Source organism: Piliocolobus tephrosceles, chromosome 13 (genome assembly GCF_002776525.5).
Source record: "Piliocolobus tephrosceles isolate RC106 chromosome 13, ASM277652v3, whole genome shotgun sequence".
In the NCBI taxonomy this organism is placed as follows: Eukaryota; Metazoa; Chordata; class Mammalia; order Primates; family Cercopithecidae; genus Piliocolobus; species Piliocolobus tephrosceles.
This window is the reverse complement of record NC_045446.1, coordinates 2,147,927-2,172,248: the sequence shown is the minus strand read 5'-3', so window position 1 is coordinate 2,172,248 and position 24,322 is coordinate 2,147,927. Positions and strand designations below refer to the sequence as shown.

At 62.6% G+C, this 24,322-nt stretch overlaps 2 protein-coding genes across 4 annotated transcripts in view; one reads left to right on the top strand and one right to left on the bottom strand.

Moving 5' to 3' along the window:
• The window catches only part of TRPM5 (transient receptor potential cation channel subfamily M member 5), a 19,363-nt gene extending 1,306 nt beyond the window's left edge, over positions 1-18,057 (top strand). The window contains exons 3-24 of one of the 2 annotated variants that reach the window (XM_023183548.2): positions 825-991; positions 1,620-1,803; positions 3,474-3,538; positions 3,707-3,898; positions 4,235-4,337; positions 6,016-6,134; positions 6,569-6,919; positions 6,991-7,131; positions 7,200-7,323; positions 7,823-7,968; positions 8,431-8,543; positions 8,794-8,877; positions 8,999-9,257; positions 10,141-10,259; positions 10,779-10,911; positions 11,006-11,180; positions 14,668-14,821; positions 15,299-15,480; positions 15,773-15,905; positions 16,475-16,547; positions 16,979-17,045; positions 17,540-18,057. In XM_023183548.2, coding sequence (XP_023039316.2) covers positions 825-991; positions 1,620-1,803; positions 3,474-3,538; positions 3,707-3,898; positions 4,235-4,337; positions 6,016-6,134; positions 6,569-6,919; positions 6,991-7,131; positions 7,200-7,323; positions 7,823-7,968; positions 8,431-8,543; positions 8,794-8,877; positions 8,999-9,257; positions 10,141-10,259; positions 10,779-10,911; positions 11,006-11,180; positions 14,668-14,821; positions 15,299-15,480; positions 15,773-15,905; positions 16,475-16,547; positions 16,979-17,045; positions 17,540-17,646 — 3,191 coding nt within the window. In that variant the 3' untranslated portion in view covers positions 17,647-18,057. Of the gene's footprint in view, positions 1-824; positions 992-1,619; positions 1,804-3,473; positions 3,539-3,706; positions 3,899-4,234; positions 4,338-6,015; positions 6,135-6,568; positions 6,920-6,990; positions 7,132-7,199; positions 7,324-7,822; positions 7,969-8,430; positions 8,544-8,793; positions 8,878-8,998; positions 9,258-10,140; positions 10,260-10,778; positions 10,912-11,005; positions 11,181-14,667; positions 14,822-15,298; positions 15,481-15,772; positions 15,906-16,474; positions 16,548-16,978; positions 17,046-17,536 lie in introns of both variants that reach the window. The other variant, XM_023183547.2, reaches the window with a different exon arrangement.
• Positions 18,058-18,593: 536 nt separating this feature from the next.
• TSSC4 (tumor suppressing subtransferable candidate 4) lies at positions 18,594-23,238 on the bottom strand. 2 transcript variants are annotated; one of them, XM_023183550.3, is made up of 4 exons: positions 21,712-23,238; positions 20,032-20,188; positions 19,830-19,871; positions 18,594-19,637 (listed from the first exon to the last, which is right to left on the bottom strand). In XM_023183550.3, exons 3-4 carry the CDS (start codon positions 19,846-19,848, stop codon positions 18,859-18,861), a joined length of 798 nt encoding a protein of 265 aa, XP_023039318.2. In that variant the 5' UTR covers positions 19,849-19,871; positions 20,032-20,188; positions 21,712-23,238; the 3' UTR covers positions 18,594-18,858. The 2 variants fall into 2 exon arrangements, with proteins under 2 accessions (XP_023039318.2, XP_023039317.2); XM_023183549.3 differs by having other exon boundaries at positions 18,594-19,871; positions 21,712-23,230.
• Between the last annotated feature and the right edge of the window lie 1,084 nt (positions 23,239-24,322).

The window sequence follows — 24,322 nt, the reverse complement described above, 5'->3', positions numbered from 1 at the left end:
CGCCCTGACCCTCCACCCCACCCGGCACGGGCAGCGCTCCCACCCCACACAGCAGCCCGACGCCCTGACTCTCTGGACCATCAGGAGAACATTTCCTGAAACTGCCCACCTGTCCTCTGCAGTACCCACAGGTGCAGCAGTGCTTACGTACTGGACCAGGGCCTCCCCGAGCTGGGCCTGGCCCTTCCTTAGAGCTGCCCCCTCCACTACAAGATGTCCCTGCTCCCACATACCTGGGACCAAAGCACCCCGGTGTATACAGGGTGGGACCCCCTGGGGAAGCAGTCGGGCCAGCCAGCTGTAGGGGCCAGAGTCCAATGACTGAGCTCTTTTTTGAGGCAGCTTGGCCTATGCAACACCCGGGAGAAGGGCCTGAGGTTTCAGGGACCCTCACTAAAGAAATGGCTGTGGCAAATTCAAAGAGATCTTCCAGCCAGACACGGCCGAGGGCTTTGTAAAACTGTGGGAAAACATCCTGGGATTCTGGCCCAGCAGAGGCAGCTGGACAGAGCTGTCTCGGGTTTGTCCCGGAGGGAGCCCAGTGGCAGGACTGGGCCCCAGCATGTGTGCTCTAGGCGGGGTGGGGGTGCCACTTCACAGGTTCTGGGCCCAGCCAGTCCCACTGCTGCCCAGTCCCCTGCCTTGGGTGGGTGTCCTGCCCTCTTTGGGCCTCGGCTTCCCCACCCCACCTTGAGGTATTCCCCAGCACCCACCACTGGCTCCCAGCTAACTGGCTGCTGATTGGGCCTAGGTGTTAGGGCGTGGGGCCAACTAGGAAAGACCCAGGCCGTGCGGCACAGTGAGCCCCTCCTCCGTCCCCACAGGAGCCTGGATCCTGACCAGTGCCCTCCACGTGGGCCTGGCCCGGCATGTCGGGCAGGCGGTGCGCGACCACTCGCTGGCCAGCACATCCACCAAAGTCCGTGTGATTGCCGTCGGCATGGCCTCTCTGGGCCGCGTCCTGCACCGCCGCATTCTGGAGGAGGCCCAGGTGCACGTCCAGCTCCCAGCACCACGACTGCAGGGGGCCTGGGGGCGGGGGCTCAGAGGGTTTGGGCAGCGGGCCGAGAGCTCTGGGAGGACAGGATTGGGGCTGGAGGAAGAGCAGGGATCGGACAGAGCCAGCACGCGGCCGGCAGGTGGCAGTACCGCATAGGGAACGGCCAGTGTAGACCGTGGCGAGGTCCCTCGCCTCCTCCTGTACCACGTGGGCCCAGGCCCCAAGCCCTGTCCAAGCCTGGACAAGCAACTTCCGTCCCCCACGCTGGGGTCTGTCTAAGGCACTGCCGAGGGAGGCCCAGGCAGAGCCTGGTGGATGTCTGGACACCAGCCCTAGAGTCGGGAAGGAGGAGCTTCCGGCAGCCCCAGCTGTCTCCATGGTTCTGTCTAAAAGAACCCGCTCCCCACCGCTCCTGCCCCTGACTGTCGAAGGAGGGTCCCCGGGCCCCAGCTGTTGGTCCCTCCTTTTGTCTGAAGGGTGGGGAAACCAAGGCTCAGGCAGAAGCCTTGTGCAGGGCCCCATAGTGTAGTGTGTATGGCCTGGCAGGGAGGATCCCGCAGCGGGACCCAGCCCAAGCTGCCTCCCGAGGGCTCAGCCTCGTCTCCCTGAATGGGCACAGGAGGATATTCCTGTCCACTACCCCAAGGATGACGGCAGCAGCCAGGGGCCTCTCTGTTCGCTGGACAGCAACCTCTCCCACTTCATCCTGGTGGAGCCAGGCCCCCCGGGGAAGGACGATGGGCTGATGGAGCTGCGGCTCAGGCTGGAGAAGCACATCTCGGAGCAGAGGACAGGCTACGGGGGTGAGGCCCGCCCCAGCCACCCAGGAAAGCTGCCGGTGGCCAACCGCCTTGGGACCCAGTGGGGATCCAGGGACCCGCCTATGGGAGGGTGGGGGTGACTGCCAGGGAGAAGCAGGAGGGCTTCCCAGGCAGAACGCAGCCAGCATGCCTGGGCACCGAGACCTGGGCCGTGGGGGCCTGGGAGGAGGAGCTGTCTGGGCAGGGCGGTGCAGGAGGCAGAGCTGGATAGAGTGGCTCTGGCTGGGCAGTGACATTCCCACCAGAGTCGGTGCAGTTCTGTTTTCACTGGGCCTTGCCGTGGTCAGAAGCTCTGGGGCTCTGAGAGGTAAAATGAGATTCGTGAGTTGAAAGAGGGCTACTTCCTGCCACCAGGGGGCAGCGTCACCCGAGAAATGGGCACCTCTGGCCAGTCGCACGTTCAAAAGCTGAACTTACTAAGAAAATGCTAGTGTGTAAATAATATTCATCAACAAAGCATATAATTATTTGTAACGTCTATGAACAAGATACAATATTTAGAAAAAAACTTGTTTTTTTGTGGGCAGTGTTTGGGTGGGCGGTTTCGGGAAATGTTCTTCTGATGGCCCAGAGAGTCAGGGCCTCGGGCTGCCGTAATTTCTTGGCAAGGCCAACTGAGCCCTTTTTTTTTTTCCAGCAGAATCTCACCCAGTCCCCCAGGCTGGAGTGCAGTGGTGCAATCTCAGCTCATTGCAGCCTCCACCTGCCGGGTTCCAGCAATTCTTCTGCCTCAGCCTCCCGGGTAGCTGGGATCGTAGGCATGTGCCACCATCCCTGGCTTTTTTTTTTTTTTTTTTTTAGTAGAGATGGGGTTGCACCATGTTGGCCAGGCTGGACTTGAACTCCTGACCTCAGGTGATCCGCCTGCTTTGGCCTCCCAAAGTGCTGGGATTACAGGCGTGAGCCACTGTGCCCGGCCAACTGAGCACTCTTTAGAAATGAAAACACAAAATCTCATCAAACTCTGGGGACACAGGCAGAGGGTCCTGCTCTGCTCTGCGGAAGCCCTGCTGGCCCGGGCACCATTTGGCCAGGTCTGGTTTATCCTCCAGATTCAATCAGGAGGCACCTTTCAAAGTCAGGGGCCCGCCTGGGAGCCCAGTTCCCTGTGGGTGATTCTAAGGCACCTCCAGTCAATTCGCTCCCTCACAGAAGACGGGGACAGGTCCAGGACTCTCTGGCGCGTCACATATAGAAGTCTCATTTGCAGCTTCTGTTTGGGGGAGAAACCTGAAGACTCCCTCCTGTACCTCTTTGGTTTGCTGAGCGGTCAGGAGCAGCCCGCCCAGCAGAGCTCCCTCGATGGTCGAGATGCTGCCTCTGCCACGCTCAGCATGAGTGTGTGTGGTGTGGCGGTGCACCTGCGGGGCTGGAGGCTCCGTTTCCTCCATGTCACTTTGTATTTTAACAGCCGTAGGCCAGCTCTTGCCACAGAGTCTGCGTGCTGGGCGGTGGGGGTTAGAACTGGAGCCCTCGACCCCCATACGGCAGGGGCTGTAATAAGCGGCCTGTGCCACATAGCCCAGACGAAGCCCTCACTTTATTCGGAAGAGCTAGCTTTTGACCAGAAAATGTGGTGGCCTGAGAGCCTGAGATCCGGGTGGTCACCCCAGGCAGAGAGTCCTCAGGCCTCACGGGTACCCTGTCCGCAGGCACTGGCAGCATCGAGATCCCTGTCCTCTGCTTGCTGGTCAATGGTGATCCCAGCACCTTGGAGGTAGGGGCCTGGCTGAGGCCCCCTGGCTGGCCGAAGCCTTGTGGAGGGGTTTGGTGGATTCTGGGCACCCCTGGGACAGGGCTGGAAGGGATGGGGGCCCCCTGACACCTGCATCCAGATGTCACCGGGATGATCTGGGCTCCGCTCTCCCCGCCCTCCCTGTCTCAGAGGATCTCCAGGGCCGTGGAGCAGGCTGCCCCGTGGCTGATCCTGGCAGGCTCGGGGGGCATCGCCGATGTGCTCGCTGCCCTGGTGAACCAGCCCCACCTCCTGGTGCCCAGGGTGGCTGCGAAGCAATTTAAGGAGAAGTTCCCCAGTGAGCATTTCTGTTGGGGGGACATTGTGCGCTGGACCAAGCTGGTATGCGCTCCCCCTCCCCTGTCCTCCCGACCCTCCTCCTGGGGTGGGGCTGGTCCTCTGGGAGAACTCCTGCTGATGCATCCCCCAGCCCACTCCTCCCACCTCAGACTGCCGGGGCCCCCACCCGCTCTGGCTTCAGGCCCACAGGGAGCAGAGGGACCCAGGCAGCCCCTTGGTCTATGGGTGGTCCCGGGATGGGCCCAGTGGGTGGTGGGCACGCAGGCTGCAAGGCTCACCTGGGGACACTGCCTGTGCGTCCGCTGGTGTCGACCACAGCCTGCCCCTGCCCCTGTCCTGGCTGAGGCGGCCCCATCGGGGCTCTGTTCTGGTGCCCAGCTGCAGAACATCACCTCACACCAGCACCTGCTCACCGTATACGACTTTGAGCAGGAGGGCTCCGAGGAGCTGGACACAGTCATCCTGAAGGCGCTGGTGAAAGGTGAGGGCAGGCAGGGTGGGCACGGCAGGCACCATCAGGCGGCTTCATGCTCAGAGACACTTTGGGGTTTGGCAGCCTGGCCGTTTGTGACGCTCGCCCGCCTGTCCCTTCCCAGGAAAGATGACACGTGATTCATGCATCTCTCTGTATTTGGCAAGTTTTATGACATGTGTTTTTTACCACAGCTTAAAACTATAGTTAAAGCTCTCAATTCAGTGGGTTTTTTTTTTTTTGGGGGGGGGGTTGTTTTTTGTTTGCTTTGGTTTTTGGTTTTTTGAGATGGAGACTCGCACTGTCGCCTGGGCTGGAGTGCAGTGCTGCAATCTCAGCTCACTGCAACCTCCTCCTCCCGAGTTCAAGAGATTCTCCTGCCTCAACCTTCCAAGTAGCTGGGATTACAGGTGCCCGCCACCACACCCAGCTAATTTTTTGTATTTTTAGTAGAGATGGGGTTTCACTATGTTGGCCAGGCTGGTCTCAAACTCCTGACCTTGTGATCTGCCTGCCTGGACCTCCCAAAGTGCTGGGGTTACAGGCGTGAGCCACCATGCTGGCCAATTCAGTGGTTTTTAGTATATTCGCAAGGTGGGGCAACCATCACTGTTATCTAATTCCAGAAGCCTTCATTGCCCCAGAGGGAGCCCATACCCCTTGGCACTCACTCCCCATTTTCCCCCAGCCCCTGGGAACCATCGATCTGCTTCCTGTCTCTATGGATTTGCCGACGGGCGTTTCGTGTCCATGGCTCTCTGCAGGAGCGGGAGGGTTTCACGGTTCATCCGTGTTGCAGCGTATACCATTTCATGCTTCATTCCTTTTGTAAGGCGGAATCAGGTTCCAGCCTGTGGACAGACTGTGGTTGATGCATCTGTTCACCCGCCGATGGAAAATTTTGATGAGCATTTGATGTGCTTTTTGTTGGAGACAAACACGTGCTGAAGGCCTGGCTGCTGGCAGGCAGACGTAGCCCCAGCAGGGAGGGGCGCTGCTGAGCAGGGTCTGGGGACACCTTGAGTGAGGGGCCGCTCTGGGAAGGGTGTCTGGACTGCGGGTGGCTCGGGGTTTAGCAACCTCACCAGGACAAGGAGGTCAACGGAGTCCCCCTGTTTAGGAGCTCCCCCACCCCTTCTCATGAGTCTCAGTTTGGTCCCAGCAGCCTGAGAGAGGTACCGTAGTCTTACGGGGTCTACGACTGTGGAGGCTGAGGCTGGCGAGCCTCACATGTGAGGCTGGTGAGGACGGCGGTTTCCAGCAGACATACCTGGCCTAGGTGCTGCAGGCCTCCCTCGAGTGACCCCGGTGACCTCACCAAGTCATGGTCAAATGCCCTTGCCCGTGGAGGAAACATGGCCCAGCGTGCTACCCTGACGACATCCAGGAAGTGGCCTCGAGGCCCAGGTGGTAGCTGGGGTACCCCCGTTGCGGCCGAGGAAGGTGCCTCACCTGGGAGCAGATGGGCCATGCTGACACAGGCCAGGGCAGTGCGCCTTCTCCTGCGGTTTGCACAAAGTCTTATGCCTCCTGCTGGTGCTCAGAAGTGGTACATGTGCCCCCTCAAGTCCCAGCGTGAAGTTCCTGTTTCCACGTCTCTAGGCAGCCCACCTTCGGGGACCCTGTGCCCCAGCTCTGTCAGGCCCTCAGCTCCACCCTCGCCAGTGCCTGCCTGCTCTGCCCACAGCCTGCAAGAGCCACAGCCAGGAGCCTCAGGACTATCTGGATGAGCTCAAGCTGGCCGTGGCCTGGGACCACGTGGACATCGCTAAGAGTGAGATCTTCAATGGGGACGTGGAGTGGAAGGTGCCTCCCAGTCTGGCCCACCCGCCTCCCCCTCCCGGCACTGCCCAAGCTGCCTACGCTGCCTGCTCCTGCACCCCGCGGGCTGCTTGGCTGAGCCCATTCCCAGCTGTCCCAAAGTCCGGGGCAAGACCAGGCCACACGGTTCCGCCCGCGCTTCTGCCTCGCTTGCTGGCCCAGGCAGAGCCGGCTGGGTGCCAGCTGTCCCCGAAGCCCAAGGAGGTTGTGACACCCTCAGCATTTTCTCACGACTGGCCCCCCTGTGCCCGCCCCAACTCAGGGGGCAGGCTGGGGTGCAGGAGCGCGCGAGGGTCTGCGTGACCTGGCCCTGGGGATGGGGTCCCCGTGCTCCCTGCTCTCTCCTTCTTTCGGCCCCCTCTTCCTGTCTCTCACTCATTCTCCTGCCCCCCTTCCCCTGGGTTCCCATGGCCGCCAAGTCCCGTGACCTGGAGGAGGTGATGGTGGACGCCCTGGTCAGCAACAAGCCCGAGTTTGTGCGCCTCTTCGTGGACAATGGCGCGGACGTGGCTGACTTCCTGACGTATGGGCGGCTGCAGCAGCTTTACCGCTCCGTGTCGCCCAAAAGCCTGCTCTTTGACCTGCTGCAGCGGAAGCAGGAGGAGGCCCGGCTGACGCTGGCCGGCCTGGGTGCCCAGCAGGCCCGGGAGCCACCCACGGGGCCACCCGCCTTCTCCCTTCACGAGGTCTCCCGCGTACTCAAGGACTTCCTGCAGGATGCCTGCCGAGGATTCTATCAGGACGGCCGGCCGGGGGGCCGCAGGAAGGTGGTGAGCGGGGCTCCAGGGAATGGGGGGTGAGGCCAGGGCCACGGCGGGAGGCCGACGCCCATGTCCTCCAGGAGAAGGGCCCGGCCAAGCAGCCCGCAGGCCAGAAGTGGCTGCCGGACCTGAACCAGAAGAGTGAGAACCCCTGGCGGGACCTGTTCCTGTGGGCCGTGCTGCAGAACCGCCACGAGATGGCCACCTACTTCTGGGCCATGGTGAGCCGAGGCCGCGGGCCCAGCGTGGGGGTGGGGGAGGGACGGCCTCCTGAGACCGGGTCTCCTAGGGCCAGGAAGGTGTGGCAGCTGCTCTGGCCGCCTGCAAAATCCTCAAAGAGATGTCGCACCTGGAGACGGAGGCCGAGGCGGCCCGAGCCATGCGCGAGGCAAAGTACGAGCAGCTGGCCCTGGGTGAGTGACCGGCCGGGGCCAGGCCCGCGCGTCGGGGGAGGATGTGATAGAGGGTCAGACAAAGGGTCCTGGGCCTCGCCAGGGCCGCCTGTTACCGCCGTGGGGCTCCGGGTACCCTCAGTGGCCTCCTCTGTAGGAGAGGACAGACGGCTCTGCCCGGGGTGGAGGCGGTCCCAGACCCTGAGTGTGGGACCGCTGGGCACATGGTGAGGAAGATAGAGCCTCACACCCCAGGCATGCACTGGGCTCTACCGCGGGACAAGGGACAGTCAGGGCGGCGGAGGCCCCTCATCCTGCTGGGGGAGGGAAAGAGCCAGAGAAGGACAAAGGGTCAGGAAGGGTCCGGAGCAGGTCAGGCGGGGGCAGAAGGCCTGGCTGGGCCCTGGGAGGTGAACACAGGGTGTGGCCACAGACCCCAGGTCTGGACGGGGGATGGACGAGGGGCGTTGGGGGCCGGGCAACGGTGTCTTGTCCTAGCGGCCAGGGTCTCCGGGGGCAGACCTCTTCTCTGAGTGCTACAGCAACAGTGAGGACCTCGCCTTCGCCCTGCTGGTGCGCCGGAACCGCTGCTGGAGCAAGACCACCTGCCTGCACCTGGCCACCGAGGCTGACGCCAAGGCCTTCTTTGCCCACGATGGCGTGCAGGTGAGTGCCAGCTGGCCTGGGGGAAAGCTGCCAGGGGGCAGGGCTGGCGGGCGAGCTTGGCCCAGCTTGAGTTGACTTCGCAGCCTGTGGCTGCCCTGTCACTCCCGTCCCCAGCACAAGGGAGCGGGGTGGGGCTTCTGTTCCTGGAAGGCGCGCCCCTGGCTTCCTCCACCAGGCCCATTTCTGCCTCTGGGCTCAGTGGAAGTGCCACTTCCTCCTTTCAGTCCTTCCCAACCACCAAGCCCAATCTTTTCCCTAGTGAAGGGCACAGCAGCTCAACCCACACCCCTGCGATGAGCATCCCGAGGAGCACGTCCCCCACCAGGACGGGGGCTCCAGGAGGGAAGGCTGGGCTGGGCACCCCTTCAGCTCACGTGGGCCAGGCACCTGGGCATTCCTGGGGCAGGGCATAGCCTGGGCGAAGGTGCAGAGGTGGAGCCAACAGTTTTGCCTTCACTTCAGGCCTTCCTGACCAGGATCTGGTGGGGGGACATGGCTGCGGGCACACCTATTCTGCGGCTGCTAGGAGCCTTCTTCTGCCCCGCCCTCGTCTATACCAACCTCATCACCTTCAGGTGGGTCAGGCCTGTGGGCTGCGTGCTGGCTGGGGCAGGCACCAGTGCATGTGCCGGAACCACAGGGAGGGCCTGGGCCTCGCTGGTGCTGGTGGCAGCCTGACTCTGTAGCCCCCAAGTCCCGACTCCCTGCAGGTCCCACTCCCCACAGTCCTTGCACCCAGTGGGCACTTTGATGGCCAAGCACCCGGAGCCACGCAGGCGCCTCTGGGAGTACTTCCTGCAGGCCTGAGCTCTCCTGTGCTTGCAGTGAGGAGGCCTCCCTGAGGACGGGCCTGGAGGACCTGCAGGAGCTGGACAGCCTGGACATGGAGAAGAGTCTGCTGCACAGCCGGTGCGAGGCAGAGGGCCGGGCAGGGTGGAGGGGACCGGCGGGTGGTAGCTGGGAGGCTGGACTGTGGTGGGGCACCCAGCCGGGCACCAGCCTCACCATTTCGGCCTTCTCTGTGGCACAGGGTGGAGGAGATGGTGGAGGCGCCGAGGGCTCACAGTGACCGAGGCCCGCATGCTGTCTTCCTGCTCACACGCTGGCGGAAGTTCTGGGGCGCTCCCGTGACTGTGTTCCTGGGGAATGTGGTCATGTACTTCGCCTTCCTCTTCCTGTTCACCTATGTCCTGCTGTTGGACTTCAGGCCACCCCCCCAGGGACCCTCAGGGCCCGAGGTCACTCTCTACTTCTGGGTCTTTACACTGGTGCTGGAGGAAATCCGGCAGGTAGGTGGCCACACTAGCTTGGGTCCCCTCTACTCTGCAGCTTCAGGTTGGGCAACCTAAGCTGGGTCCTGCCCTCTTGGGGTGGGGCTACCCATCTGTAGAACAAGAACAGCATGGGGCCTCCCACCTTCCCAGTCACCAGTGGCCATGATCCTGGTCAAGGACCCAGCCCTGAGCCCTGCTCCAGACCGAGCCTTGATCCCTGCTCCAGACGGAGCCCTGAGCCCTGCTCCAGACTGAGCCTTCATCCGTGCTCCAGACCGAGCCCTGAGCCCTGCCCCAGACTGAGCCTTCATCCCTGCTCCAGACCGAGCCCTGAGCCCTGCCCCAGACTGAGCCTTCATCCCTGCTCCAGACTGAGCCTTCATCCCTGCTCCAGACCGAGCCCTGAGCCCTGCTCCAGACTGAGCCTTCATCCCTGCTCCAGACCGAGCCCTGAGCCCTGCTCCAGACTGAGCCTTCATCTCTGCTCCAGACCGAGCCCTGAGCCCTGCTCCAGACCAAGCCCTGAGCCCTGCTCCAGACTGAGCCTTCATCCCTGTCCCAGACTGAGCATGACCATGGTCTCCTTCGTCAGAGTCTGAACCCTGACCTGTATCACAGACTGAGTCCAGACACTGAATAAACTGATCCCTAGACTCTGGGCACAAAGAGCCCTGACTCCAAGTGGAGAGACTGACCTCAGCTTCTGTCCCCAGACAGCCCTGGAATAGCTTCAGTGGACCCCCAGTCCCACTGGTAGCCTGGGCCCTGGTCATAGATGGAACCCCGATCCCCATGGCACACTGAACCCTGATCCTTACAGATCCGAGCTTGTCCAGGTAGGACTGTCCCCAGCGAGGGGCCTGGACAGCTCTCAGCGGACTGCCTGCCTCCCTCCCAGGGCTTCTTCACAGATGAGGACACACACCTGCTGAAGAAGTTCACACTGTACGTGGGGGACAACTGGAACAAGTGTGACATGGTGGCCATCTTCCTGTTCATCGTGGGTGTCACCTGCAGGTCTGTGGGGCCCAGAGGCCGTGTGGCCTCAGGGGGGCTTGTGGGCAGGCTTCCCGATGAAGCCACTCAGGTCGGGCGTGGTGGTGGCACCTGTGGTCCCAGCTACTCAGGAGGCTGAGGCGGGTGGGTCACTTGAGCCAGGGAATTTGAGGCTGCAGCAAGCTGTGATCACAACACTGCACTCCGGCCCGGGTGACAGAGCAAGACCCTGTCTGCTAGAAATAAATAAACAACTCGGGAGGCTGAGGCAGGAGAATGGCGTGAACCCGGGAGGCGGAGCTTGCAGTGAGCTGAGATCCGGCCACTGCACTCCAGCCCGGGCGACAGAGCGAGACTCCGTCTCAAAAAAAAAAAAAAAAAAAAAAAAATAGAAAGAAATAAACAAAAGATGAAGCCACTCAGGGCCTCAGGAGTCCTGGCCTGGCCCTGGCCCCGCCCACACCTGGCATGCTGTGTGCCCCTGGGGAAGCCCCTGCCCCTCTCTGAGCCCCGCAGCCGCATCAGCCTCCCACACTCCAGGATGCTGCCCGTGGCGTTTGAGGCCGGCCGCACAGTCCTCGCCATGGACTTCATGGTGTTCACGCTGCGGCTGATCCACATCTTTGCCATACACAAGCAGCTGGGCCCCAAGATCATCGTGGTGGAGCGCATGGTGAGCCCCGGGCCTGGCCCTGGAGGGACAGACAGCCCCTGCCTGGGCGCCTGGCTGGCCGCTGACGCCCCTCTTTCTGCCCCGCCCTGTGGAGATGAAGGACGTCTTCTTCTTCCTCTTCTTTCTGAGCGTGTGGCTCGTGGCCTACGGCGTCACCACCCAGGCGCTGCTGCACCCCCATGACGGCCGCCTGGAGTGGATCTTCCGCCGGGTGCTCTACCGGCCCTACCTGCAGATCTTCGGGCAGATCCCACTGGACGAGATCGATGGTTTGCACACAGCCAGCGGGGGCAGGGGAGGGGAGCACGTGGAGCCCTGTGTGCACGAGTCCTGGGCACGAGTCTCTCCAGAGGGGTCTGCTGGGCCGAGGGAGACCCCAGCCTGGGGCAGAGATAGGAAAAGTGGCTGAGGCCTGGTCCCCAGGCCCCCCACACCCCGAAGGGCCGGGCCTGGTTCCTGAGGCAGAGGCAGCTCCAGTCACGGAGCCCCGACCTGGGCCTTGGGCTGGGAAGGAGACACAAGGAGATCCCAAGGCAGCCAGGACTGGCCTCCTGCTTGGGAAGGCCAAGCAGCAAGTCTTGCTCTGGGGGTGGTCTGTTGGGGGCGAAGGGATGGGCAGTCACTAAGGGCACAGAGTGGGCCCAACGGCTGTCCCAGCTATCGTCCGGGGTCTGGGCCCTCCGGCTCTCCTCACGGGTCCTGGCCTCTGCCCTTCTCCCACAGGGCCCTGCTTGATCTAGGTGCCCCGTCACCCACCCACCCACCAGAGCCCTTATGCCGTCCTGCTGGCGAGACCCTTCCACCGTGCGGCCACTCCTAAAGGCACCCTGGCTGCTCCTGGGGACCCACCCCAACATGTGTGTGCGGTCTGTCCGTGCCTATGGGTGTCCCCAGGCCGACCCCTGTGACTGGCTGGGGCTGGTGGAGGTTCTGGAAAGTTTTTCATAAGCCAGTGCAGTGGGGAGGGTGGGGTGGGGGACAGAGCCGCTTGGCCATGGCGGCCTGTGTGCTGATGGGGCGGTGATGGGGAAGCTCAGGGATGGGGCAGGGACCTGTGCCGGCGCCTGGGATGGCTGGGACTCAGCGAGGAGCCCCGACCTGGGAGGGGACACACACCTCTGGGAAGGTGGGCCAGCAGCCAGCCAGCCCCTGGGGCCCTCGAGGGGTGCCGTATGCTTGGAGATCCAGCAGAGAAGGTGCGGGAAACATTGTTCAGGCGGTGTCAGGCGGCTGGGGCTGCCCAGCACGGGGCAGTCATGGCACAACGTGCTGCCCAGGCCTGACCCCGACCTCTGTGGAGTGGCGCTCAGGATCCGCGATAAATATTTGTTGATGGGATGACGGCCAGACCGGAGCAAACACAGGCCTCCGGGACAGGCGTGGGCGACGCCGTGATGGAAATCGCCTCTCCCAGCGCGGCTCATTTCCTTGGGCTGTTTTCTTAGCCCCCGCAGCCCCTGCTGACATTTTGGTGTTTGCTCATCACAGGCATTCATTTTCCAGGCCATTAGTTTAACCAGACCCTGCCTGCCTGCGACCCCACCTCGCCCTCACCATATGGTCTCCAACACTGCCCTGTCCGCAGGGCCCCTCGGGGCAGGAGGAGCTCTAGACAGGCGCCTCCAGCCTGGGCAGGGTTGGGGGTCCCCCCTTTCTTGAGTGGCTGCGTCTCTGGCGGGCCAGTCCCAGACACTCGTATGAGGAGACAGGCCTGGCCATAGCCTCCTTCTCGATGGGAGAAGGCGGGGAACAGACTCCCGAGGAGCCCTGCTCCGAGTGCTGCCCCAGGGAGGTCTGCGGTGCTGCTGGGATCTCTCAGGGAGGTCTGCGGTGCTGCTGGGATCTCAAAACCCTGTGCTGAAACGCCTACAACAGGGCCAGCCCGGCCGCACACTGAGAGTCTCAAATGTGTCACTTCCCCTCTCTGAGCTGCACTTCCTTGGGGTCAGTTCAGCCGCCAAGCCAATGTCTGGGCCCTTCAGGCTGAACCCAGCCACTCACTATGAGCCCCTGACGCTGCTGGGCAGAGAGTTACTCACACATGCTGAGCTGAGAGGGAGACTGAGGCTCAGACAGTTTCTGCACAGCCTGCAGGTCTCCTCAGAGCCCAGGACAGCCCCCTGCCCCACTCTGCACGCGTGCCAAGCTGGAGCTGGGGTTGAGCTGTGGTGATGAGTTTGTTCTCTGGGGCTCCAGGCCCCAGGGACAATTTAATTTCCAGCCCAGCCTGGTGGCGCCTTCCCAAATCACAGAGTCGGGGAGGGTGTGGGGGTCTCATTCCTCAGAGCTGCTTTTATCAGACAGATTTACGGCTTTACAAACAGGCTCTCCAGGCTGGCCCTGGCCCGCTCCTCCAGAGTGCAGGGACGAGAGGGGTCATCAGTCTGCCCAGGAACAGATTCATGGGCTGGAGGTGGCCAGGGCGGGCAGAGGAGGGGCAGGCCTGGGGTGGGAGCGTGGGGAGGGCTGGTGCTCACTGACTGCCAGTGCACACACAAACACTCAATAACTCACACATGGGCCAATGTGTCACAATAACTCACTCGGGAGAAACAAGGCAGGAATTCACCCCGGGAAGGAGAACGGACCCCTCCAGCTCAGGACCCAGGCACAGAGGCAGGAACCTGGGAACAGGGAGACCCCCAGAACCCACCACAGAGCAACCTGGAGCTGGCAGGCACCAAGACACACTGGAATGTGCCCGTGTGTGTGCCAGTGTGTTCACACAGAGTCACACATGAGCACGTGTGCCAGGCACATCCAAACACATGTACAGGCTCACGCAGACACACCCCAGCGTGCATGCCGGGGAGGGAGGAGAGAGCGGAGCTCCCATTAGGATATGGAGGGGATATGTGGTCCCGGATGGCCTGGGCACGCTCTGGCCTCTGGCTGGGACCCTGAGCACCCTGACTCCCACTGTGGCTCCCTCCTCCCTCCTCCTGCCCTGCAGGCTGGGGTGAGGTGGGGGTCCGAGGCTGAGCCCTGCAACGGAGAAGCCGGTGTGAGGTTCTGGTTTTAAGGGACTGGAGTGAGATCTGCTGCCCCTCCAGGGTGTCCCTGCCCAGGGCCGAGGGAGCTCAGCCTGCCAGCTCCCAGAGTGCACTGCCTGAAGAATGTTCTTGACTTGAGTGGCCCAGTGCGGGATAGGTGCCCTCAAGGCTTGCAGCAAGCCCTGTCTGGAGCCTGCCGGCTCAATACATTTTGGAAAGGTGGCGGAATTACTCCCCAGCCTGGAGTATGATCACAGGGGTTAGTGCTGTAAAGGCTCTGAGACGTCCTGCAGTAAGGACCCCATCTCCCTTTCCTCAGCAGCTCTCCCCAAACCTTCAACAGCAGAGGCTTTTTTAGGATGAGGGGGGAATGTTTTAACACATGCAACAACCAGCAGAAACCTGTGTCCTGTGACCCCTCTGTCCCCCACCTTCCATCCCTCTGGGGGTCTTGGCTCTACCTCCAGGGCCTGTGGCCCTGGCTGACTCCAGCCCCTGGTGGAAACCCAGCAGACATGGCAGAGGGGCCCAGGGTGGGGCTCACCACCCGTCTGGTTCTGGTTTGCTGTGATGGGGGTTTCGGTGCTAAACCCCAGGCCATCCTGGGTGAACTGGGACAGTGGGTCACCTAACGAGCACCCATGTCCCCTGGGTTCAACACTAAGACTAAGCTCTCTACCTCAGGGCGTTTGCCTGAGGCCGCCCCTGTGGCTGCCCCTGGTCTGGTCCCCACGGTGGTCCCCACGGCACCCTTGCCTTCCAGAAGCCCGTGTGAACTGCTCCACCCACCCACTGCTGCTGGAGGACTCGCCATCCTGCCCCAGCCTCTACGCCAACTGGCTGGTCATCCTCCTGCTGGTCACCTTCCTGTTGGTCACCAACGTGCTGCTCATGAACCTGCTTATCGCCATGTTCAGGTGACTCCACCCAACCCCTGGAGGAGAGAGCCCTGGGGCGGAGGGAGCAGAGGGCCATTCCCCAACACCGCCTCCTTCCGGTCCACCTGGTGCGCCGCAGAGGGTGGGGCTTGGTGCCCCAGGGCAGATAGGAGGCGGCACAGCCTGGACTGCGGGGCTTTGCCTGCCCAAGACCTCGATCTCTGTGGGCCGCCCTCCTGGTCCCAGGAAGCAGGGCCTGGGTCTTTGGGGGACGGGTGCTGTGGCGAGTACTCTGGGCTTGTCCAGGAGAGCAGAGTGGACAGGGGAAGACCCAAGGAGAGTGCAGAAGCAGTGCTGGGCCTCGGCCCCTCATGACACACCCCACAGGCAATGCAGAAGCAGTGCTGGGCCTTGGCTTCAAAAAGGGCTCCCCAACAGCAATCAGGGTGCAGGTGGGATGCGTCCCCCAGGTGGGCAGGGGAGCCGGTAGGTGACGGCTCGCCTGTGCCCCTGCAGCTACACGTTCCAGGTGGTGCAGGGCAACGCAGACATGTTCTGGAAGTTCCAGCGCTACAACCTGATTGTGGAGTACCACGAGCGCCCCGCCCTGGCCCCGCCCTTCATCCTGCTCAGCCACCTGAGCCTGGCACTCCGCAGGGTCTTCAAGAAGGAGGCCGAGCACAAGCGGGAGCACCTGGGTGAGGCCGGGGTGGTGGGTCCCAGGGCGGGGCTGTGTGCCGGAGACCGGTCTGGAGAGGCCTGGGCCCTCCTCAGCCCCGTGGGTCCTCGGCTGGGCTCTGTGCAGGCTGGCACAGCTGAGCCCGTCCCCCTGCAGCTTGGCCATCCCTGCCCAGGGTTGTTCTTGCCCTCCATCCGCTGGCTGGGCCCCACTCACTCCTGCCTGGCCTACCTTGCCCCGGGACCAGGCCTGGGCTCTGCCACTGAGGCCCATGTGCTCTAGAAATGCTGACTGCCGCCCCGCTTTCCCAGAGAGAGACCTGCCAGACCCCCTGGACCAGAAGGTCGTCACCTGGGAGACAGTGCAGAAGGAGAACTTCCTGAGCAAGATGGAGAAGCGGAAGAGGGACAGCGAGGGGGAGGTGCTGCGGAAAACCGCCAACAGGTGCGGGGGCCTGTCCTGATCACTGGTGGGTGTCGGGCTGCCTTTAAGTGGGGATGTGCCCTTGGCGTCAGTGACAGAGGATCTGAGCTGGGGAGCCGAAGCTGAACGGGTAGGGGCAAGGCCCTGTCCAAGCCCAAGGGCCTAGCTTTCCAGCCTGACCTGTGCAGGACCCTGCTGGGACGCCCGGCCAGGCGAAAAGGGAGCGCGCACAGTGACCGCTGGCGCCCTCCCTGCTGTGGTCTCAGGAGTGGGACTACCCACCCCTGGCTTCCTTCCAGCCCGGCTCCAGGGGCCTGTTCCCGACTGCCTGCCCTGTCCCGTCTTGCTGGGTGGTGTGCCCAGGCAGGGACGGCACCCCAGCCCTACCAGGAAGGCACAGAGCACTCTGTACCTGCGGCAGGTGCACTTTGAGGGGTCCTGGTGCCACCAGATCTGGGCATGGGGGGGAAGGGAAAGGGCCAGGGCACCCAGACTCGGGCACACAGGGAGGCCTGGGGGGACGGGGAGGCTCCCCACACGCGGAGTGCTGCGTGGCCACATCCACAGCTACCCGCCCGCTCCTGCCGCAGAGTGGACTTCATTGCCAAGTACCTCGGGGGGCTGAGGGAGCAAGAAAAACGCATCACGCATCTGGAGTCACAGGCAAGCGAGCCCCGGAGCTCCTCTCCCTGACGGGAGGCGGGGGCTGCGTGGGGCTGCTGGGACCTGCCCACAGCCCTGCCTGGTCACTCACAGAAATGAGCCAGACCAGAGCCAGGACAGGAGCACCCCAGTGGGCGGAGGAAGGTCCTGGGGAAGAGGGGCCGTCCCCGCCTGTGCCTGCTCCCACCCTGCCACTTGAGAGGCCACAGCCTTAAATGAGGGGTGTCACATTTAAGACCCCTTGCGTTTCACTCTACATGCCTCCCGGGAGCCTCGCCCACCCCTGCCTTTGAGTGGCAGCTCCCAGAGGGAGGAGTCGCGGGGCAGCGGGGGCCCTGGCAGGAGAGGGGAGAGGGGAGAGGGGGAGGCTGCCTGTCCCCCGCTGTCCTGAGAGAGGCCTGGAGCTTCCCAGACATGTTTCCCTCCTCCAGATCAACTATTGCTCGGTGCTCGTGTCCTCTGTGGCTGACATGCTGGCCCAGGGTGGCAGCCCCTGGAGTAAGCCTGTTTGGGGAGCGTGGGATGAGGGTGGGCATGGGCACCCACCCTGCAGCGGCTGATGGGAGCAGGTGGGGGGCCGTAGGCTGTGCTGTGTACTCTGCCTTCCCTGCCTGGCCGGGGAGTCTCAGGAGGCCTTGGCTGGACACGGTTCTTCAGGGCGGTGTGGGAACCCTCTGATGGAGCCCCGGCCTCGGCCAGGGTCAAATGTGGTTCACTCAGACTCCTGAGGCTCTGCTTGGCACAGGCCCTACTGGGCTGTCCTGCTCAGGAGGCAAAAAGGCCCCTCCGCCTCACGGGGGTGCTTTCCTAGTCCCAGGAGTGCAGGCGGAGGCCTGGTTGTCTCTGGGCTCCCCATCTTCCCCAGGCTGGCCTGTGGGGACTCACTCGGAGAGTCACGGCATCCTGGCCCTTCCTCTGAGCCAGCGACCTCTCCCCTGCCTGGGCCTGCCCTGCTGGCTCCCACCGCTCAGGAGGCCCTTCCTTCCCAGCAGGCTCTCGACACTGTGGCGGGGGAAGCCGGCTGCTGGCCTCTGACCACAGAGGGGGTTTAGATGGCCAGGAACAACCCGGGGCTGGCCAGCCGTCCTCGGACACCTAAGCCGCTTGGCCTGCCGTATGAGGGCCACCTCACCTCAGCAGGCCACCCTGGGTCTTGTGCACTGACTTTTGCCGACCTCCAGCGGAACCCCCAGGGGGCAGCAGACCCCCCAGCAGACAATGGCCCTCCTGGTGCCTCACCAGACCCTCACCCAAAGGAACTGCTCCCTCCTGACCTCCCTGGGGGCACCGCAGTGTCATGGGGCTGTCTACCCCGACAAGCACAGCTCCCCGGGCAGAACACGTGCCCCGCCGTAACCCGACCTGGAAACTGAGCAGCCTGCACCACAGAGAAGCTGGCCCTGCGGTGTGACCGGGGCACCCCCATCCAGACTGAGCAGCTGCTGTGGGGTCTGCACCCACCCCTGCCATGACTTGTGTTGCCTGACAAGAGACTCATCTTTCTTTGAAACACTAGTGGTTAGAATTTCTGCCACTTAAGACCCAAAAGGTCCTTTGGGGCTCAGGTAATTGGCTCCTGGAAGACAGGGCTGGGCACCCACGGCGTCCGTCAGCTGTCCGCCTGACACCCAGTGGCCAGTACAGCACACACTGGACCCCTGGCTCAGTCAAACACCTGCCCAAGCCCCCCAACTGCCCACTCACCCCCCAGCCTCCTCTGTCCAGACCCATTTTGTCATCTCCCTGCCGCCTCCCAAGCTGTAGTCGGCACTAGGCCTGGGGCTGATGGCATCCCGTGGGCTTTGGTTGGGGGAGGACAGATTCTGGACCCACTCAGGCCCATTGAGGGTACTCGCTGGGCACCTGCCACTGAGCCACAAGCCCTAGAGGAGGCCTGGGGTTTCCAGCTCTTGCTGTCACCTGGGTGATCTGCTGTTCAGGGATGCAGGTATCAGCCACCCTCGAGTGGTCCGGCACTGTCAGGTGTGGGGACCTCTTGCTGCCGACAGACCCCTTTGAGTAAGCAGGGCCCAAATATACACAAAGTCTGAGAAAGACCCAAAACCTTTATTGTCCCCACCAGGAAGCCAGTGCTTCCAGCCCAAACCCCACACCCCAGGAGCCTCAGCAGGTCTCTGCTCGGGAGGACGCCGCCCAGAGCTGCAGCCAGGGCCGCCAGTGCCACCTACAGGTAGCCTGCAGGCTTCCTCCCGTTCCAGCTGGGCAGTGGCCAGGCTGCCCCTTGACTAGCCCCACTGGGGAGGCGGCAGGATGGCAGTGGCCAGCGTGGTCAGGCTGGGCCATCTCCCTCTCAGACCTCAGCACCTGGGTCCTCAGGGCTGCTGCCCTTGTTCCGGAAGTGGTCTCGACTCCGCTTCCTGCTGCCATGGAAGCCAACAGTCTCCACCGGCGGGAGACCTGGCACAGACCCACTGCGGACAGGCCCTGACAGTGCCTCCACCTCCTGCAGGCCCCCATGGGCGCCGCCCCACTCCTCGGCCTCTGGGCTCCCGGGCCCGGCCAGATGGGCCAGCTCCACAGGGCCCTCGCCCCTGTCTGTGGCAGGGTTCCCAAGGCCGCCTCTGCCCGGCTCTCCCACCTTCCCCAGGACCCTCTTCCTCTCGTGTCTGGCCTCGACCCCTCGGACTGGTTTCGTGAAGACGACCCTCCCCTCCCCACAGCTGGAGGGGTCCTGGTTGAAGGAGGACACGCAGTCAGTGGGGGCAGCCAGGCTCTGGGAGCCCAGGAAGGCCACGGCGGTAGCCTGATTGCTCTGCTCGCTGACCTCAGTCACATCTTCCAGGCTGTACTTGGTCCAGCGCTCGGGGTGTGCCACGTAGTCGGGGACTGGAGGCACCCTTGGGGAGGCAGGGCTCCGATGGGCCCTGCCCAGGCCTTCCACTGGAGACCGGCCAGAGGGCGCTAGAGGCTGCTTGAAGCCTCCATTGTCACTCATGCTGGTGTGGGCCACAGAGGATGGAGCCCTTCTGGCCGCTCCCTCCAGGCAGTCAAAGATGTCACGGCTGCGCTGGGAGAAGGTGGAGCTCATGCCTCTCAGATGGAATGGCTGCACCGTGGCCGGGAGGAGGCCTGACGGGGGTGAGGGTGGTTCATCAGGACCTGAATCCTCCTCCCCAGGCAGCCCCATCGGGGACAGTGCTCCCACTTCAGCACCACCGGGCAAGCTGAGGTCAGAGTCCGAGTCACTGAGGGAGACTGTGTCGGAAGGCAGCGTGTCATACTCCGTCCCGTGTTCGCCCTCCATGCTGGGGGACGGCTCACCTGTCCCTGCATCAGCCATGGGTCCCCAGGGCCACGCCACACCTAAACCAAAACGGCCCAGGAAGTTTGTTTCTCAGGGGGAACAGTATTGAGAATGAGTTCCCCCTGCAGATCCACTGCCCCTGGACAAGTAGAGAATCAACGGACAGAACTGTCCCACACAGGCTGGAGTCCCGCCTCCCCCTCCAAGCCCTCCTCTCACCTCTCTTGGCTGCTGGGTGCCAGTGGTTGACACTGGAGTGTGACTGGACAGCCAAGTGGGCCAGGTGAACGGAGCCCTTATGAAGGTCCTCAGTGGCACAAGCGTGGTCGTCTCAGGCCTGGGAGTGCCCCGGCATTGCCGCTGTTCAGCTGCTCAACTGCAGGTGGGTGGGGTGGGGGAGAGGACCAACCTCAGACCAGAGCGCACATGTGTGAAACAGGTTGTGCCCAGTGCCAGCACATTATCACCTCTCAAGGTGCCAGGCAGGACCGACCTAAGTCTGGGTTTTCAGAGCCCCTGACAGGCTAGGACTCAGGGTAGGGACTTTTGACTCGTTACCTCATTTAGTCGTGCCAACCCTCTGCAGGCAAGCTTGGAGCTACTAAGCGATTTTAGTAGTAAGCAGCCACCCAGGGCTTAAACCCAGGGCCAAGATCAGGCAGGAGGGCCACTTATAAGCTGCTTGCTGTGCAGGGTGAGCAGTTGGTACTCCACAGAGCCGGCACCTTCCTGATCCACAGGGAAAAGGTTTGCTCCTATTTGCTGGAAGATCGCCGGGAGCTCCCAAGGAATCTGCAGTCAAGGCCCTGGCATCTGAGGGTCAAGCTCTCAGGAAAGTGGGGTGTCGACCATCACCTTGAGCAGCCCTGCTAGGCAGAGGCAAATCCCCGCAGCTCCTGGAGCGACCTCCAGTGGCCTTCCTCCTGTAACACTCAGCACATGCCTTGCCTTTCCAGCTGGGAAGACAAGCGCTGCCTCCTGTACCCATTTAGTGGTAGAGTGACTAGGTGCCTCAGAGCTTGCGTTTCCAAGCAAAGGAGACGGCCCATCCACACCCTTCTGCCCTGTCCTCGGCCATCCATCCACTGACTCCTCTCCTGCTACCAACACTCCTTGCCCGCCCAGGGTGACCTGTGTCTTGTGCACCCAACAAGGATGGGGTCAGGGGTATTATTAGGGGCTGTTAGTGCCCTCCACCAGGTCAAACACAGGAAGGACCTCAATTCCTCTGAGGCGTGACTCTCCTCAGTGAAGAAGCCACCCCAGGGAAAGGCGATACCCAACACCCCCCACACTGATGACCGTTTTAAAGCTGGCAGGTACGGGGCAGGGGACAAAATTTGCCCAAGTCACACAGTATGTTGCAGACGAAGCTGGAGTTCCAACCAGACCCCTGCTTCCCAGATTCGCACTCCCGTCCTCTGCAGCAGAACGCCGCCGCGGCCAGAAGCAGCCTGGTCAGCGGGGCACTCCGAGGGGGAGCGGGGATCGGGCTGCAAGACAGGGACTCCGGGAGTCCGTTCTCGGGGTTCTCGGCGAGACCCGGCAATGAGTGGAAGGGCAGAGTTGACTCCTTCATGTCCGGAGGCTGAAGGAAGCCGTCTCTTTCTCCACATGAATGCAGAGCCCGGCCTTTCTCCCCTCTATGTGCCAGCAAGACCTCCCCGCCAGGGAAAAAACGAACTCTCAGTGCCAAGTTGGCTCTCGGTGCGAAGTCAGGCTGGACAGGCCCGAGTCCGGACCTCACGAGGATGCTGTGGGTGCCAAGGGCCCGGTCGCAAGGTACGGGGGTCGGCGAGCACAGCGGGGCCTCCGAGCTCAGGTGTTAAAGCTGCGCTCGGTGACCTTCCGGAGGCTCGGCCGGCCACCGTGGCCCGTCCTCCCTCAGCACAAACCTACCGGTTCAAGGATGCACGGCCATCTCCATCTTGGTCGGCGCCGCACCTCTGCGCGACGCGCTCAGCCCTCTGGGAAACCGAGTGCTCTGCCGGCCGACCGCCGCGGCTTCCGCGCCTGCAGAACTACAACTCCCACAAGGCACTGGGCCGCAACTCCCGACGCCTGCCGGGACGTGTAGCCCTGTGCGCATGCGCCCGTCCCTCTACTCTACGCCCCGGCCCTTGGGTCCGGCTCGGAAGCGGCCCCGGAAACGACGGCATTTGTTGCAGAACCAAGACCGGAATTGACCCAGAAGAACAGGAAGAGGAGGGACCAGGCCTGCAATTCCCAGAATGCTCGACGGCTAACCGACAGCTGGGTCGGCTTCCCGTGGTCCCAGCGCCACCTGCCGGAAGCCGTGAGAACAGCGGCCGCCCCAGGCAGGAAGTGCGTCCTCTCGTATGGAGAACGAATGCCGTTCCCGGCACTTCCGGTCATGACCGGAAGCGGTAACTGTCGCTCCTCCTGGGCTTCGTCAATGCAGCGAGGCGGGGCTCCCCGGGATCCCACAGTCCCGCTCAGGCCAGACGCAGAGGCGGTCCCAGCCCGAGATGAGGACGCAGGGTCGTGGCCGCTGGGCCACGGGTGAAGGGGGCTTTACCCGCTGGCTGGGCCGACGCTTTCCCACCCCTAGGGGTTTACTGGGTCCTGGCCGCAAACGTGTGGGGCGTCGTCCTCACACAATTGCCCGGCCACCCTAACACCTCTAGGCCCTCAGCTCTGGTGCATTGGTCCGGGCTCCGGGAGGCACTGAGACGTCCCCCGAGGGCGCTGCAGGGAAGCCGGGGCCAGGTCCCTGGTCCTTCCGGGCAGAATGGAGGCCACTGAACGCTCAAGCTTCCAAGTCAGCGTGGCTGGGTGGGTGGCAGCTGGGAAGGTTTGGCCTCCGCCATGCTTGGAAGCCTGTCCACGGCAGGGGGCAGGTCAGCTGCCCGCCCTGAAAGGGAAGACCAGGGCCCAGGTTCTCCCTTCTACAAGCCGCGTCGCCCTTGGCCACTGGGCCCTGTTGGCACCTTGTGCCCCTTCTCAGCTGGGAGAGTTCATGCCCCACACAGTCACGGAATCTGACTTCCCCTTGGCTGCTAGACCTCTGGTCCCTCTGAAAGGCTCGAGAGAGAACTCCCCCAGGGGCTGCTGTCCTGGCGTCCGCTGGGAAATAGAATTCAAGGACCTGCTGTGGCTCAGTCTAGAGAAAAAGAGGGGAAGCAGGACCCACGCCTCGGTCCCCGGTCTGCTGTGCGCCTTTGGGATACCTTATTCCTTAAACGGCTCTTCCCTCCCCACAGGGAACATAGTGGAAAGTAGAGAGGGGGCTCCTTGAACCATCCTGTTACCCCAACCAGTGCAGGCTTGGAAGTTGGGAGCAGCAGGGGAGGAGGGCTTGCTGAGAGACTCTGTAACCCCCTAAAATGCAGGGCTGGGGACAGTTTCCAAATTGGCCTGCAAAGAGGCTGCTGGGAGCCCTAGACATGAGTTCCCAGGCACTCATTTCCTCCAGGGGTCAGTTAACTGTGCCAGCATCCCCCTCCCTGCAACTAGGGAAAAGCAGCCTGACCCAGAGCAAGCCCCGCCCCTCGATGTAGGGGAAGGTAGGAGAATCTAGACCAAGCCCATTGGCTGGAGGAGCTCGGACAAAGGGAAAAGGACAGGGAGCGCAGGGGCTGCTTAGCCCCAGAGCCTGTCCACCCCCCAACCACCGCCCGCTGCGGGGCTGGGTGGGCTCCCTAGTAGGACGAGTCCTTTCTTCCCCTCCAGCCCCTTTGAGATGTGGCTCAGGCCTGCGCCACCAGCTCCTCAAAGGAACATTTACAGGAAATAGATGGGCAGGACAGAGACCCTCAAATGCTCGGGAGGGGGCAGTGTGTCCATCCTTTGCCGTCCCTTAGGAGGAGGAGGAGTCCTGCAGCGCACCCAGCCCCGACCCCAAGCCCATCTCATACTGCATTCCCTGGCTGCCCGACCCCTTCTGCCCATCTGTTGACACTGTGTGCTCCTCGTGTGCCCAAGGGGCAGGGTGGAAGTGGATGCAGGCAACACAGGGCCTCTCCCAAAAGAGAGCACAGAGAACCCTCCCAAAAAGGGCCCTTGCTACCTGGAGTTACTCCCTGGTTTAAACCCAAAGTGAAATTCTAAGCAACCCCAACCAACTGAATGGACACCTCTTGGCCAAAAGCATTCTAAAGTAAACCTGAAAAGCTAGTTCAGGCCATGATGACCGTGGGTGGCCCAATGTGCCTCATTATACCCTTTTCCAGTGGGAATTCACATTAAAACAGACACCTTAGGCTGGGTGTGGTGGCTTACACCTATAATCCCAGCACTTGGTGTATCACCTGAGTTCGGGTGTTCAGGAGTTCGAGACTAGCCTAGCCAACATGGCGAAACCCTGTCTCTACTAAAAATACAAAACTAGCTGGGTGTGGTGGTGCATGCCTGTGGTCCCACCTACTCGGGAGGCTGAGGCAGGAGAATCGCTTGAACCCGGGAGGTGGAGGTTGCAGTGAGCCGAGACCACGCCACTGCACTCCAGCCTGGGCGACAAGAGCGAAACTCTGTCTAAAAATAAACAGAG